This window comes from Leopardus geoffroyi, chromosome E3 (genome assembly GCF_018350155.1).
Source record: "Leopardus geoffroyi isolate Oge1 chromosome E3, O.geoffroyi_Oge1_pat1.0, whole genome shotgun sequence".
Taxonomy (NCBI): domain Eukaryota; kingdom Metazoa; phylum Chordata; class Mammalia; order Carnivora; family Felidae; genus Leopardus; species Leopardus geoffroyi.
In genome coordinates, this window is record NC_059340.1 from 28,091,530 (window position 1) to 28,107,175 (window position 15,646).

Here is a 15,646-nt window from a genome sequence, read left to right on the forward strand (position 1 = left end):
TGCCCGTCGGGGCTGGAGTGTTTAATACGGGGTAGATTCGAATCCCCGTTCCTCCAGCTGTTATCCTACTTCCTTCTAGGGTGAGGTGCGCTTCCTGGTTTAAGGGAAGGCACTACCATCAGATTCCAGGCAGGCTGCTTCCCCTGGTGTTTGTAGGGAAGGATGGTGTTCACCGAATGTCTGTTCCTCCTCGCATGGCAATCTGCCATCACTCGCGTTACCAGAGACAGCACCTGGCAAAACATGTGGCCTTCGGCCCCGCACCGAAACCTGTGCTGGACCCACACAAAGGAGAAAGGCCAAGCCTGGCTTCCGTGTGACTGAGAGAATATGCAGTTAATTATTTTTTCTCGCAGCCAGAAGCCGAGTCTCCCTGAAACCCATGCTTGTAATGATTGCTGTAATGATTCTTTTAATACAAATCAGCAACTTATCAAAATATTACCCCCAGATGCTGCCTCTCTGCTCTGAGTCGATAGGCAAAGGGTACAGGCCGTCCCCCCTGCCCTGTTCTGTGTGCCAGGATGACAGGAGCTTTGGTGACAGTAATTCCTACCACGGCCGGACGCCAACCTCCCCAGTGCCCAGGTCCAAGTCGTTTCCATGCCTGCCCTTGCTTTAGAGGGGCATGTTCTGCACTTTCCCTCACAGTCTGACGCTGGGTGACCCACTCGCTGCTGAGCCTTGGTATTTCTCTCCATGCAATGGGCAAACAAACAGTGCCAACCCTCCCGCAGAGCTGTTCTGAAGAATTCCTAACCAGAGCTGCTCTGTTAAAATGTTGTGTGTCACATGCACGGCATCTGATGCACAGGCTCCCTGATCACACTGCCTGGGTTCAAACGCCAAGGGTACTGCTCTGCAACTTTGGGCAATTCTTCACCCTCTCCATGCCTCAGTTTCCTCATCTGTGAATGGGGACAGCATCATAAAGTGGTTGTAAGGATTCGGGGAGATCGCCCAGGAGATGCCGTGTAGCACGGTGTCAGGAACCCAGCGAGCGTTTAATCTACCAGAGCAATGACCCTCACCGGCCTCTTCCTCCTCTTCAGCGTGATTCTGACAGTCATACACTCACATCCTAACTGCAGTCTTCCTAAGCAAAGCAGACGGGCAGGTTGGAGACGGGCAAACTGGAGAGTGGGGCCCTAAGTAGGGAGGGGCAGCCCTATCTCCCTTTCCTCAAATGTATACTTCTATGGGAAGGAAGGCCAGAACTTCACATTTTTAAACAGGAACCCCAAATTCGATGTTTGCTTGAAATCCCTGATTCTTAAATGTTGGCCAGTGACTTAAGATTTTTCAATGAAAAGAAGAAGAAGAAGGAGAAAGAGAATTCAGTGCTGCCTTTATTCCATCTGTGGCCCAAAGGGATTTTCTAGAAAGTGTCCACTCTTGTTGGGGGTTCATACCGCCTGCTGTCCTTCCGACAGAGGGTTTCTTTGCTCCACATGATTTGGTTTTTTTTTTATTTTTTTTACCCTAAAAGAGAGTCAAAACAGCAGTCAGCCTCTTGACCTCAGAAGAGTGAATCCAGGCCAGGCCCAGTTGCAAACCCGGCCGTTTTCCGTGAATGCGCCCCACCTCCGCGTTACCTTCTCTAACCCGTTCACTGTCATCACCTCGTCTTCTAAACAAGAGAGAATCAGATGCAACAATTCAAAAACTATCCCTCAATGGGGCTACAGGGGGGAAAAAAAGCAGGTAATGAGAGTATTTTACATCAGGGATGGAATCTTCTGTAACCGCCTGATGACAAGTAAATGGGGTTCTCTGTTTGTGTCTTTTACAACGGCTGCCCCTTCGGAGCTGGGGATAAAAGAGAGAGAGAAAGAGAGACAATGAATAGGCTTTTATTTCAAAGAGAACATCTGCAAAGCATGGTCCTACATTAAAAAATAAAACAGAAAACAGCCACTAGTCTGGGGGAAAAGAAAAAAAGATTTCCCATTACATCTCTAATTAATAAAGCCCCATTTCACAAGGAAAGAAGAAAAACAGAAAGAGAGCAACTTTCCCACATCTCCAAAGAGAAGATGCTTAATGAGGGAACCACTGTGTTACTTGACCCATCTAATCTGGTTTTAATATTATCCTTAAATAATGTACACATTAGCTCTCCGTGACCAAAAACATTTGTTTATTTTATTAACATGAGCCTGGTTGAGTGCTGAGACTTTGTGAAACTATCAGGCCGTCCTTGGGCTCTCTATTCATTGCTTGTCTCCTTACTCATTATGAACTGATTAGCTGTCTCTGCTGCCCTTTTGAATTGCTACTCAGGCTGTACCGGGTTTCTGCTACCCTGGTTCTGGACAGGAGAGTCTTGATTCGGGGTTAAGTTAACGGAGTCATTACAGGCCCATCTGGGAACGCATTCATCATGGTTAAGTCCATGTGTGACAACACATGGGGGGCTGACATACACAGTCAACGCGAGGCCAGCGTGCAGCGTGAATCTAAGAGCTGCAGATGAAGAACCCAGACCCAAGTCCCCAAGACGGGCCGGAGGAGCCCCATTCCTGCAGGAGCGACACAGGCAGCAAATGAGAACATCAGGGAGATTCCGCTCAGACCCAGGGCACAGTTCCTAATGTGTGACTTAAATCGTCTCCACTCAAACGTCAGAACAAAATGGCACTGCTGTTTACCAAAGGAACAAAGTGTCTTCACGCGGGTTAACCTGACATTTACCAAGCTTTGGTCATTCGGGCACTTCCTTGTCATTAACCACCAAAACGGATGCCATCATTAGGATACAATTAAGGCTTGGTGCTCTCACTCACGCATTTTCATCGTGGTAACCAACCTTTTGTACTTAAACGCTGCTTTACTCACATGCTAAGCAGTAAGAGCCCTGAAGCTGTCATTTTGATTGAACGGTTATATTTGTATGTTTTCCCTAATACACATTTAAAGAAACATACAGCATTACAAGTTTTAAAAACATTCACCCAAGCAGCAGGGGCGGTGTGCATGGGGGCTGTGGTGGATGGTCTGATGTGTGGGTTACTCGGGTGTGTTCAGTTTGTGAAAACCCACTGAGGTGTGCATTTAGAATAATGTGCACTTTTGTTTATGCAGTACATTTCAGTTAAAAAAAAAAAACACTTAAAAGAATATACCTCAAATTTCAGAACTGAATAAATTTTGCAGAGATATAGACAGAAACTCTATTAAAAGCTGCTTTAAGGGGCAGGGGGGTGGCTCAGTCAGTGAAGCGTCCCACTCCTGATTTGGGCTCAGGTCATGATCCCACATCGGGCTCTCCACTGACCCTACATAGCCCGCTTGGGATTCTGTCTCTCTGTCTCTCTCAAAATAAACAAATAAACTTAAAACAATTATTTAAAAAAAGAAAAAGCTGCTTTAATCACTGGCAGATCAGAACTGGGGTGCAAACCACACTTGGGATTCCTGGGACCAGTCTGGAGCTACTCTGGCAAAAGGTGTCCATCAACCAAAGCTAAATAAAATTAATCCACCTCACCCTCCAAAAATCCTCACCGGCTGCCTCTTGTTCTCTCTCAGTTCCCCAACTGCTTCCATTGCTACGCCTGTAACAATTTGTTTTTTTTTTTTATTTAAAAAAAATTGGTAATTTTTTTTTTTTTTTGAGAGAGAGAGAGACAGGGTGCAAGCAGGGAAGAGGCAGAGAGAGAAGCAGACACAGAATCTGAAGCAGGCTTCAGGCTGCTGTCGGCACAGAGCCCGACGCGGGGCCCTGAACTCGGGAACTGTGAGATCATGACAAAAGTCATGATCAGAACAGGTCAGAGCCAAAGTCGGACGCTTAATCAACTGAGCCACCCCGGTGCCCCTGTAACAATTTGATTTTTAAATTTTTTCTGGTTTCTGTTTATCTAGGGGTCACCCTGCCCCACGACCATCAAGTCCATGAAGGGTGGAGGCCCGTCTGTCTTCCCCACGTGCTCTGCACACGGCAGCTCAAGTGACCCGGTGAATTAACGTGCACACTGATGGGTGGGTGGGAAGTCTCTAGAGATTTCCCTCATTCACTGGTTCCTGGTTCCCTAGGGATTACCAAGCACATCCTCATCTATTCATCGAATTAGGTCCTCTCAACCCAGGGTGGGCAGTGGGCTTAATCATCTGACAGAAGAGCCAAAAAGGCACACAAAAAAAGACAGAAGTAACAGTTGGTCCCTGACAGTGTTGGAATCCAAGCCAAGGTGCTCCAGTAGAACGTTCCACTCTTCCACCTGCCGTGCCCAGCTCTCAGGAAACCCTCAACACCCCGATACATGCTATTGTGGGGCGAGGCTGTGCGGGGAAGGCAGGCCATTCAAAACGGCACGTTCTCTGCATGCTGGTTTACCAGACTTGTAGAATGTTGAGGACTGCTGCCTTCACAATGGCCTAATCCTTGTAAGAATTTGCATCTTCTGAGTATTCACCCACTGCAAGAAAGGGAAGAAAACCTCCATCATGCCCAAGGCAAACAAAAGCAGTCAGGTAAATAAGTGCTGTGAATAAACTGCATGGGGATAATTGACAGGTGACCACAGGCACTTATTTTTAACAGGGACATCTTCCAGAGAGAGGCTGCAAATTCAACAGCCTAAAGGGGCCAGTCAGATACAAGAGGGGAAAGAAAAGATCTTGGGGGGGCGGGGAGTGGTCTCAGGAATCTGGAGGGTCTCAGAAACAGTCCCTCCACAGCCTGGCCAGTTGAAAAACAAGCAAGAATGTGGGCCCCGCACTGCCAGATCTTGTGACTTTTTAAAGGAATTCCAATAATCCGTATCGTTTTATAGCATATCTTAATCCTCAAACTTCAGTGCCTTTTTATTTTAATATACTGTGTGGCCAAACAAAACCTACTCAAAGGGCACGAATCAGGAAGGAAAACGGGAGCACTGATCATGGGCCAGAGTTGTGCCTCATCACCAGGCCCTCCCAGGTAGGTGCCTTCATGGTTCGTGCATGGCACACGAGAAAACTGGGCCCCTGAGAGCTGAAGTAACACATCTGAGTCCCACAGATATGAATGGCGGAATTCAGATGCTATGAACTCCAAATGTCAGAGCACTCCCTCTGGCCCGCAAACATCACAGGACACGCCTCCCAGGCCCCACAGCCTCTGACCACCTGCTCCCCTTGCAACCTTCAGGCAGCTCACTGCTAATCTCCAGGCTCCTTATTAAGCAATACGAAGAGCTTGAGCCCCATGAGTGGAGCAGTCCAGCCCTCATGCTAGGCAGTTTGGGGCATTGGTGGGAGACTTGAGGGCTTCCAGGCCCCTGAATCACACCATTCCTGACCCCCAACCTGTCCAGACGAAACCTTCTTCTTGTGTCCAAGAGGCCACTCTGGGGAAGTGAAACCAGCAGTGAATCAGGCTAGGATGCGAAAGGAACCTCTCTGTTGATAGCCTGAGTATCAGCAACGGTGCTACCCTTCACCTGCTGGAAGCTCACTGCAGTGATCCTTCCAAGGGCAGGGAGTACGTCTGTCCTGTTCATAAAGGTCGTGGCAGTGCTGGGCAGAGTGCCTGCCATGCTTTCCCTGTTGGAGTGGAGAATGGATGGATGGATGGATGGATGGATGGATGGATGGATGGAAGGATGGATGAATGCATGCACAGATGGATGTAAGCACAGGTGCACTTGTGAATCAACAGATGTTGACTTACTCAACTGGGGACAGAGATTAAGAACACAGTATGTGAAGTCACCACCAACCTTCAATTCCTATAACTGGCCACTTGTTAGCTGTTCAACTTCCATCCAACTTCTTGCCTTAGTTGTTATTATTTGTAATCAGTAAAACAGAGGAGACTGAGCTGCGGCACCTCGTAGGAATTCATGAGATCACGTCTTCCTCAGGGAAGTACTTCTACAGGGTCTGGTGTAAGGTAAACTTTCAACGAAGAGAGATCCTGCTCACCTTCCTCACTGTTATGATCAGTTACAGTGGCCACGCCCCCTGGGGAAAGGACCCCTGCATCAACCTCTCCACCCCATCAGCTTGACTCCTTTGGGCTTAACCAGTGTTTCTCCTGGCCAAGGATTACAGCAAAGGATTCCCTGGGAGGAGAAACGCTCGTCATTAGAATCCACAGACACATTAGCCTGGATTAGATACCCAGATAAGCCAGCAGTCATCTGGCTGTGACAAACCGGGCCAGAGACAGAACAAACCCATTTCACTGCCCAAAGAGGGCCCAGAAAGGGGAGATCTTCCTCCCAAAGAGACTTTGGAAATGCCCTTAGTTGCCCTCCTTCCCCACCTGGCTGGCTGTCTGGGCTCCTAAGCCCTGATACTAATAATACCAGTCTCCCTGCTCACTCCAGTGTTGAGCCGGTCAAGGTGACACCCATCCACCCTCCCTATCTCCCTCTTCTCAACATCTCTGGCTTCCAGTAGGGGGAGAAGGCAACATTAACCACAAGTATCAGAGGGGCACAACCTGATGAGTATCTGCGGGCAAACGGGTAGTTTCTGTTGCAGGCGGAAGGAAGTGCCATGAGACAATCGACCTGCATGTTCTTAGAGATACCTCCCTGCCTCGCCCAGGCTCTCGGGGGCAAGTCATGGGCTCCTCCGGAAAGAACCACGGAGCAGTTTAACTGGGCGGGGGCAGAAGCAGGAAGCCCGTTGATGATGAATGAAGGGCTATTTCCACTGGGCAAGGAACCCTGTGTTGCACCCTCCTTCCTTCCTTTCCTGGCTAGAGAGAACGGAGTTCAAAACTCCTTCCTCTGGGCCAACTTAGCAGTTCAAGTTCAACCCTTGTATGGACGCTGCATGTTTCACTCTAGGGTGTTAACCTACCATTCTAGGACCCTAAAAATCCCGTGCTTGGGGCTGGGCATTGTGACGGAATCAACCACCTCTGTGCCTCCTTGAAGCATTGTGATTCTAAGGTTGGGGACCTTCTCAACATGCTTAGAAGAGGGAGGGTGTGGAACAGAGGAGTTAAGAGCCCAGATTGCCTGGGTTTAAATCCTGCCTCTGCCATTTTTAACTGTGAACCTTGGAAAAGTCGCTGAAACTCCCTGTGCCTCAGTTTCCTCTGCAGCGTGAGGTTGAAATGAGTTAATGTTTGTAGAACACCCAGAACAGGGCCTAGTTACATTAAGCACCATGACTGTTGTCACAACTGTCACAACTGTAACACAATTCGCTGAAGGAATAAATGAGTTAATACAGAAGAAGCACTTAAAACAGTGCCTGGTACCTCATAACTGCTTTCTGGAGAGTCATTATCATTATTATTCCTATTCCCTATTTGTGTCATTGTTTAGGGGTCTGATTCAATGCAAGCTGCAGCCCTCCTCCTCCTCTAGGGTCGGCACATTTTTTGGAAACCTGCGGTGAGAAGTGAGAAAAGTGGTCTCAAGATTTTCAAGAACGGCTTGGCCGCATGAAGAGTTTCTCAAAGAACCACACACACAAGGTGCTCAGAAACCTGTAGGTCAATCAGAAGAAGGCGGACCCAGGTTTGGATCCCAGGTCTGGGACTCCCCAGCACAGGGCTCTTAGTGAGAAGGTGCTTCACCTCTCTGAGCCAGTTTCCTCATCTGTGAAATGGGAACAGAAACAGTCCTATCCCACAGAGCTGGGAAGACTGGCTGAGACAGAAAGGTAATATTTGCAAAGAATTTTGTGTAAATTGAATCGCGCCTCCTTCCATCGTGGGTTGTTTTTTTTTTTTTTTTTGCATGTGTGTGTGAGCATTTAATAACATAATTTATGCAAACCATCTCAAGGATGCTTGGCATACAGCTGGCACTCAATAAATATTAGTGCTCCTCCCTGTAGCACATTCTATCCTTCTCCAAGTCTGGCCCACACAGCAGTGTTGGACGCACTCTACTGCCTTGGATTTCATTCAAACCCCACTTTCCATGGGAAAATGAATAATTGCGAAAAATTGCTTATTTTCAAACATACTAAGACTTTCTGTTTAAGAACAACAGCTCACATTTGAGCATTTTCGTGTGCCAGGCCCCAATCAGTTCACATGTATGAATACACTTCATCCTCACATGACCCTATGAGGCAGCCCAGCTTTTCAGAGGAGCAGAGCAGAATGATTTGCTCAAGGTCATGGAGATGGCCAAGAGCAGAGCCAGATTTGAACCCAGGTGTCTCAGACCCAAGGACACTTTACAGAGGTCTCTTTCATGTGTGCTTATGACTTTTTCACCTGCTCCCACGCCTTTTCCTTTGAACTTGGAGTTCGTTGGGATTGAGGTTATGTTTTATGTTTCATTTTCTCCAAAGTATCTTCTTGGTTCTGAAAGATGGGGACCAGAGTCAACAGAAATGGGGAAATGCAAAGGGAAAAAGAAAAAGAAGGGAGTGTTCTCCTAAGTGACAAGTCTTAGGGCAGGATTAACCAAAAGACAGAGAGGAGGTCAGCCCTTACACAGCCTGCGGTCCGATTATATTGGCAATGTGCACCTTTCATCTTTCTGCAGGCAGATTTATGGCCCCACTGACCATAAATAGCTCTGGGTGAGAGGGCAGCCCCTGACTACGGAGATATACTTAAGAATATTTTGTTTTCTGGGAAACACACACACACACACACACACACACACACACACACACACACAGGATGTCAGGTGTCTATTGGAACTCAAAACACCATATTTCCTTTCCTATAAAGACCATGGATCAAAGTTGGATGATTCCCCAGGAAACAGGGACTTGCACCTTGGCTTCTTATTTGCAGATGAGCAAGTATCTTGTCATGCAAACTTTCAGAAGATTAAAAAAAAAAAAAGAACTAGGGAAGCCTGGAGTGGCTCAGTCAGTTAAGCTTTGGCTCAGGTCATGATCTCACGGTTTGCGCGTTTCAGCCCCACGTTAGGCTCTGTGCTACCAGCACAGAGCTTGGAGCCTGCTTTAGGTTCTGTGTCTCCCTCATTCTCTGACTCCTCCCCCACTCGTGCTCTCTCTCTTTCTCTCTCTCTCAAAAAAAAAAAAAAAACTAATAAACTAATAAACTAGAGAGAATATCTAAAGTGTGAGGAGACTGGAAGGAAAGCAAACATATATACACAATTACATACATACACCTACATGTCTAATAATTTCTGCTTTTATTTATCTACTCTATTTAATATTTTCCAGTATATGATTAAGCAGATGGCAACATTTGCAGTAAGATAAATATTGTTCAATGATGCGTATTTCTGTATACAAAGTGTAATGTATTGCTCAAGCAAAATAAAACCCCATTGAGAGTGTGAAAAAAAAAAAAACAAACCAAACCATCAATAAAATATCCTCTGTTCTCTCTGGTCTCGAAACATTTGGATAGAAACAGAAGCCACACCTCTCAGACTGTTAAAAGCAGAGGTGATCTGGATACTGCAAACCAATTTTTCAAAGTCATTGCCAAGGTCTGAAAAAGTCCCGAGTTATCTGAGCAATGTGGAATATGAGGAATTTCTGCCGAAAAATCAACATTTCAAAGGGGTCAGCCGACACGGAAACGCCATCCTAAGCACGCATGTGTGTGAGGGCAATTAAAAATTCGGTTCCTTAAATGAAACTTACTGAGTAGCAGTTTATCTAAGGGCACAAGCAATAAATGTGGGGACCTCCAGAGGCCTCGCTGGAGGCCAAGGGAAAGAAAAGAAACTCTCCTGACATTGACACACACAGCTCTCTTTCCCTTCTCCCCAGTCTATTCAGAAACTGGAGTGTGAGCTTTCTGACACTCTCCCCAGTATTTTTCCTCCCTCGATAAGTGAGCCCATCTGTTTCATAAATTCTGAGGTGACAGACAAATCCACAGCTTACTGGAGACCCAGGAAAGGAATCGGCGTCTCGGCCACAACTCTGCAGCAAGCCACCTGATAATTCTAATATTTAAGAGCTTTGGAAGAGGCTGAGGGGGACACGGGAGCTTGGAAATCTTTTCTAGATACGCTCATCTTGTGGCCATCCTCATGCTGTCTCTGACTCTGTCTGCTGGAGAAACAGCGTGTTTCTTCTTGGCTTCTTAAGATGCACCGAAAATATAATCATGTCCTTCCACTGGGGCGCAGCTCCCCAGACACAGAAGGTGCAAGTGCGGAAGCTCTGGGGCCATGGGCACAAGGAAGCAGCAAGGTCTTGTTTCAGAAAACGCTCTAGAGTCAATGCTTGCCCGACACTCTTTGGGACACACCCACCAGCGCCACCAAGGGGGGGTGGTGGGGCGGAGGGACAGATTCCCTCTGCCTTCGAGAACCCCCCCTGCCCAGCCCGCCAGAGCCCCACCCTCCACAGAGCGCAGAGATGAAGCATCATGTCCCAAGCATGCGTCTCACCAGCTCTTTAAGCGAGCCACCTGGAAAATCACAGGGAATTTTTTTTTCATGTCCCACTCCTGAATCCACACCCCAAAGCATCCCGCCAGCAGCCCCGGCAGGGTCTGCAGAGAAACCACATGTTGCAAGGGCCTTAGGGGCTCTGGAAAAGGTTTGGTCCTCTCCTAGACTGCAACCCAAGCTCAGGCGACATCGGACTTTGGGAACAGCCTGCCCTCTTCTGGTCTCCTTGAGCCCCATGGAAGGGCAGGGGCTGGGTGGGCACAGCCAGGGGAGGGCAGACCCCTGGCTCCATCCAGCGTGTCTGCACTGTGATTTCAGGAGCTAGCAGGGTGAGGGGGGTAGACATGGGGCAGGGGAAAGAGACGAGACAGACAAGCCGATAAAATAAAATACAAATCCAGGAGAGGTGACAGTTAACCACAGCACGGTAGACACCCAGAGAGAAGAGAGGAGGACATTAAACACACACACACACACACACACACACACACACACACACACACACACGGAGTGTGGACAGAGTACTCAAAATGTCAAGGACCCAGGAAGAAATCAGCCATCCAGGCCTCCGTCCTTCTCTCCACTTTTTTCAACATGTGGTCTCTGCACCCAAAGATACCTCCTGGTGCCTGTGTGAACCCCAGATGCAAAGGATACAGGAAGCCCCATGCCCCCATGTTCATCCTACACGTTCCCATTCCGGGCCAATGGTGCACATCCCGAACCCTCTTCCACCCCACTCTCCGGGAGGGCTCCAAATCCAGAAAGAACCTCTCACTGAGTTTCTGCCCAACCATATCCCAAGTCACCCCAGGAGTTTCAAAGACAGCGTCTGGGAGTACTCTTCTCTGTAAATAAACGGCCACAGGACATTGGGAATGCTCTGGTTCTCCATCGGGAATCTCACTCCAGTCTCCCCCCACCTCTACAAATGAGGGAAAGACATCCACCTGCTACCCACGCAGACAAGCTAGTGAAATGCCGTCACATCACGTCCTGGGGTTGCTCTGCCCACAGGCACAAAAAGCCGCGCTCTGGCAAAGAGGGTCACCGCCGATTCCAAAGAAGTTTAACAGATCAAAAAGCATCACGCTGTGCCTTAAGACAATCCTCAGTGAGGGCTCCCAGAGCGACAAACGACACAGATATGCATTCAGTCAGTGGCTAAGAATCCTAAAACTAACCCCTGGCATCTGATGTCCCCCAAGGACTAGGAGAATCCTTGTAGGCAGATGTCATGAGGAAAATACAGACAGACACTCTGCACGTTGTTATTCCTTAAGACAGTCACTCACACCCACAGGACAGTGACAGCCTGGCCCAGAGCTGGGGACTCTGACCTCCTGTCCTGTGTGTCCTAGCTCAGTGGGCTCTCAGCAAGACAGCCCAGAGAAGGTGTGAAAGACATCCCTGGAGAAAGGGGGCGGGGGGTACAGAACAGGAAGACACCCAGATGGCCCCCGAAGATCTGCAGAAAAAAACAGTTTCAGAGCTCAGACTGTTCACACCCAAGGAAAAGCAAAGAAAACCCACGAGAGCCGAAGTCGTGATGATGTGGTCAGACACACAGCTGTGGTGACGGCAATCGGCTACACAGGAGACTCGGGGAACAGAACCATCATCCAGGAGAAGGGGGCATGCCCCATCAGTGGAGAGCAGGGTGAGGAAAGTCAGAGAGGGCACCGGGGAGAGGACAAGGTTAGAGACGGAGAAGGTAGAGACAGGAGTCTCAGACAGCCAGAGATGGCAGACGGGAGCCCGAGAAGTAAGACCAGGCGCCCAGGGTGAATCCTGATTCAGGGAGTCGGCTGGGGCTGTGGGATACCGATCCCAGACCCCAGCTGAGGCCAGGACAAGACCAGGAGACCCCAAGCAGGGACCTGAGTTCTCCGCACTCAGCTCAGCAAAAACCCGAAGAGATGCTGTGAGCACCGCCCATGAGCAGCGGCTGAGGAGCCCGGGCACGATCCACGCACTCAGACAGAGAGCGAGGCACCAACACCCACATGCACAGTGCAAGTCAGGGCGCCCAGCAAGAGTGACGGGGAACGGGAACCCGGCCAGGCTCCGAAAACCCCCGAAGCGCCTCCTCTGGAGATAACTTCCCCAGACCCCAAGGGGGCAGTCCTCAGACTCGGGATGGGGCAGCCCACGGCCCCCGAACCTCGGCAGGGACCCGCCCCGGCTTCCAGGGAAAGGGACGTGGAGCCAGCAGGCTTGGGGAGTCCCAGTCTGCCGCCCAGGGTTCAAGGGCTGGCGGGGGCGTGGGGGGCGTGGGGGGCGTGGGGGGCGTGGGGGGCGTGGGGTCGGGGCTGCCTCCCTCTCTCACACACACCCCCCCTCCCTCCGGGACGCGAGCCGAAAGGGCATCTTACCAGCGCCCGCGCGGGCAGTGCCCCCCGGCTGGCCGGCTGCTGCGCCCGGGGTTCTCCGGGGCCGCCTCCCCGCGCCCGCGCCGGGGGCCCCCGTCCTCCTCCTCCGCCGCCGCCGCCGCCGCCGCCTCGGGCTGCGGCCGGCCCGGCGGGCAGGTCCCGACGCTCCCGGCGCGGGGCCGCCTGCTCCGCGCCGCCGGCCGCTGCGCCCCCGCGGCGCTCCCCGGCCCCGGAGTCGAGGCTGCTGAAATTCCACACGACCAGCGTCTGCAGCAGCAGCACGGTGAGCGCCGCGAGCAGCGCCGAGTGCGAGCGCCGGGCCAGCCTCCGGGCGCACGGCGCCGCCACCATCTTCGGAGCGCGGCGGGCGAGCGGGGCGCGGGGACCCCGGGCGCTCCGGGCCGCCCCCGCGCTCCCCGCGGCTCCCGCGGCCGCCGGCTGCCGCTCGGGCTCGCGCTCGGGCCGCCGCCGCCGCCGCCGCCTCGGCTCGCCGCTGCTCCTCCTCCTCCTCCGCCGCCGCCGCCGCCGCCGCCTCCACCGCCGCGGCGCGGAGTTTTCAGACGGGCAGGGACCCGGACGTCACCAGGAGGAGGGGAAGGCGGGGGGAGGCGGGGAGCGGGAGGCCGCGGAGGGGGCCGCCGGGCACGCGCGCTCGGGGAGGGGGCGCGCAGGGCGGGCGGGGGCCTGGCCCGCGGGGCTCCCCCCCCCGCCCCACGCCCGCACAGCCCTCGGCTGGCGGAGGGGGTGGTGGCGGGCCGGGGGCCCGGGGGCCCGGGGTGGGGGGGGGGAAGGTGGGGGGGGGAACGCGGGACGGGGTGGCGAGGGGCGGGGCCTGGGGGCGGAGCGAGGGAGGAAAGAGGAGGAGGGAAAGGAAGGGGGTGGGGGCGAGCAGAGAGGTCAGACACCCTCCACGGCAAGAGTCGCGGCGGGGTGGGGGAGAAGGGGACAGTTTCCACGACACAGGGAGAGAGGGGAGGGCAGAAGAGCAGGGGAAGCTTTGGGTGAGGGTGGGCCCGCTCAGAATCCAGGGGAGGTCAGGGAGATCTGGGGGTCCTGAGACCCTGCCTCCCACGAGGGAAGCCAGCACGAGGCCGCTGAGCGGAGCGGGCTCCCCGCCCAGGAGTTTGCAGTGCAGGTGTCTTCCACGGGCACACAGACGGCTGGGCAGGTGGAGACGTGAGAAACGGATCAGGAGTGTCAGAGCCGCGGGAGGGTCTCACGCGGCGGATCCCTGGATCCCTGGCTTGAAGGGGCAGGGAGGAGGCTATGAATGAGTTTCTGTGAGTGGCTCCTGAGTCACACCCCACCCTCCAGAGCCAACGATGTACTAAGTGCTTCCCTGAGTCACTTCTCTGGTCCCTAAGGACAAACAAGCCAAGAGACTGCAAACCCAGTTGGCGAGCGAGGGCTTTGGTTGGGAAGGGAGCACCCACTGGCGCAGTGTCTCAACCTTGAAAGGCTGCAAGCTTCCAGGTCTGGCCGCTGAGCCTTCCGCCAGTCTTTCTTCCCATCCGTCCAGAAGCCTACCTTCCTGTCTGTGCGGGGTTCAGCTTCTGGGGGCACGGGTCTTGCCTTGTAAAGTGGAGTTCCTTCCCATCCCGGCTGGACTGTCCCAGTGACCTTGAGCGAGGAGGACTCCTCCCAGGGCCTGAGCTTCCCTGTCTGTCAATGAGATTTTAGACTGATGAGCCCAACGGACTCAAGTTTCATCCCCAGCCTTCTCTGACTCAGTCTTTCCACTCTTTCCCTCCCTTGTCCTCTGGCCCAGGGCTTTATACACGGCAGCCCTGAACCCATGGTGAGCAGAGAGAGGGAGTGGGTGTCCCGGACAGGCCTTAGCACTATGAGAAGACAGCAGCAGAGCAAATCCCCGGTTTGTAAATCGGGGACACAGGGGCGAATGCTTTGCATCTTGTCTGCGGTGCTTTGAAACCTCATCCTAATTTTTCAAGAGAAGAAAGTACAGGAATAAACCGGATCCATCAGAGAGGGAGGCAGAGGGGGGAAAGACATGGTTTCATCCACTGGTCAAGAATCCGTGAACATCAGACTTGTGTCACACACGGGGCCAGGTGCAGGGATCCAAAGGTAAGGCTTAGTCTCCCCTTCAGCAAGCTTGGAGTCCAAAGGGGATCCCGATGTAGGTGTTGGTCATTAAAAAGCAGTGAGGTCAGTGTGATTTGAGAGAGATGCACAAAGTGCTATTGGTTCCTGAGGGTGGGGTGGGAGTGACCTCCTAGAAAATGCTTTCTGGACCCATATAACAAGCCAACCCACTTCCCTGAACGGAGAGTGTAAACGACCAGCTAGCGGGGAGTCTCAAACTGCAGACTAGACTCAGCCTTCGGAATATCTGCAGCCTGCCTAGGCCTGTGGAAAGGCACAGAGGCAGACCTTTGGGTTCAGCCCACCTAACCAGGAGCGAGATAGAAGAAGAGGCAAGCTCTTTGGCCTTCTGCCATCTGTTTATCACTTGGGAGTATTTTGGTTACCATTAATAAAAATCTCTGTTCCAACTGTCTTAAAAATAGAGTGGACTGGATCATGTAACTGATTATTTTAGAGTAAAGACATCAGGCATCAGGTGAGGTTTGATCCAGCAACTCAGAATGATGACCTAGAATTCCTTTTCTTTCCCATCTCTGCTCTCTGCCTTTCATGGGGTCTGTTTCATCCTGAGGCTCTCTCTTCATGTCACAACATCAGTTGCTGAGACTACTTGTATCCTTTGTTCATCTGTAGTCCAGAGGAGGGAGGGTCACTGTTTCCCAGCATTCTCCTCGAAGGTGCAGAGATGCTCTCTGATTGAACTAGTATTAGGTCACAGGTCACCCCTAACCAACCACGGTAGCCAGGAGCATGGAATGTGCTGATCAGCTGGGCCGAGGTCCCATACACCATCGTGGGCACTGGGGAGAAGCTAGCTTCCCTGCAACCACCCGGATGTTCTACAGGGATGATGGTCTTATGGGCAGG

General features: G+C 51.9%; 1 protein-coding gene and 1 long non-coding RNA gene across 2 annotated transcripts in view; both read right to left on the reverse strand.

Annotated features, from left to right (window-relative positions):
- XYLT1 (xylosyltransferase 1) overlaps positions 1-13,134 on the reverse strand; it is a 311,997-nt gene extending 298,863 nt beyond the window's left edge. The window contains exon 1 of the mRNA XM_045460172.1: positions 12,674-13,134. Within this exon, the coding sequence (XP_045316128.1) occupies positions 12,674-13,021 (348 nt within the window). The 5' untranslated portion in view covers positions 13,022-13,134. The remainder of the gene's footprint in view (positions 1-12,673) is intronic.
- Positions 1,332-3,661, reverse strand: LOC123588857. Its single transcript, XR_006708042.1, has 2 exons — positions 1,723-3,661; positions 1,332-1,630 (listed from the first exon to the last, which is right to left on the reverse strand). It is a non-coding gene; the product is annotated as an uncharacterized LOC123588857 (long non-coding RNA).
- Positions 13,135-15,646: the final 2,512 nt, after the last annotated feature.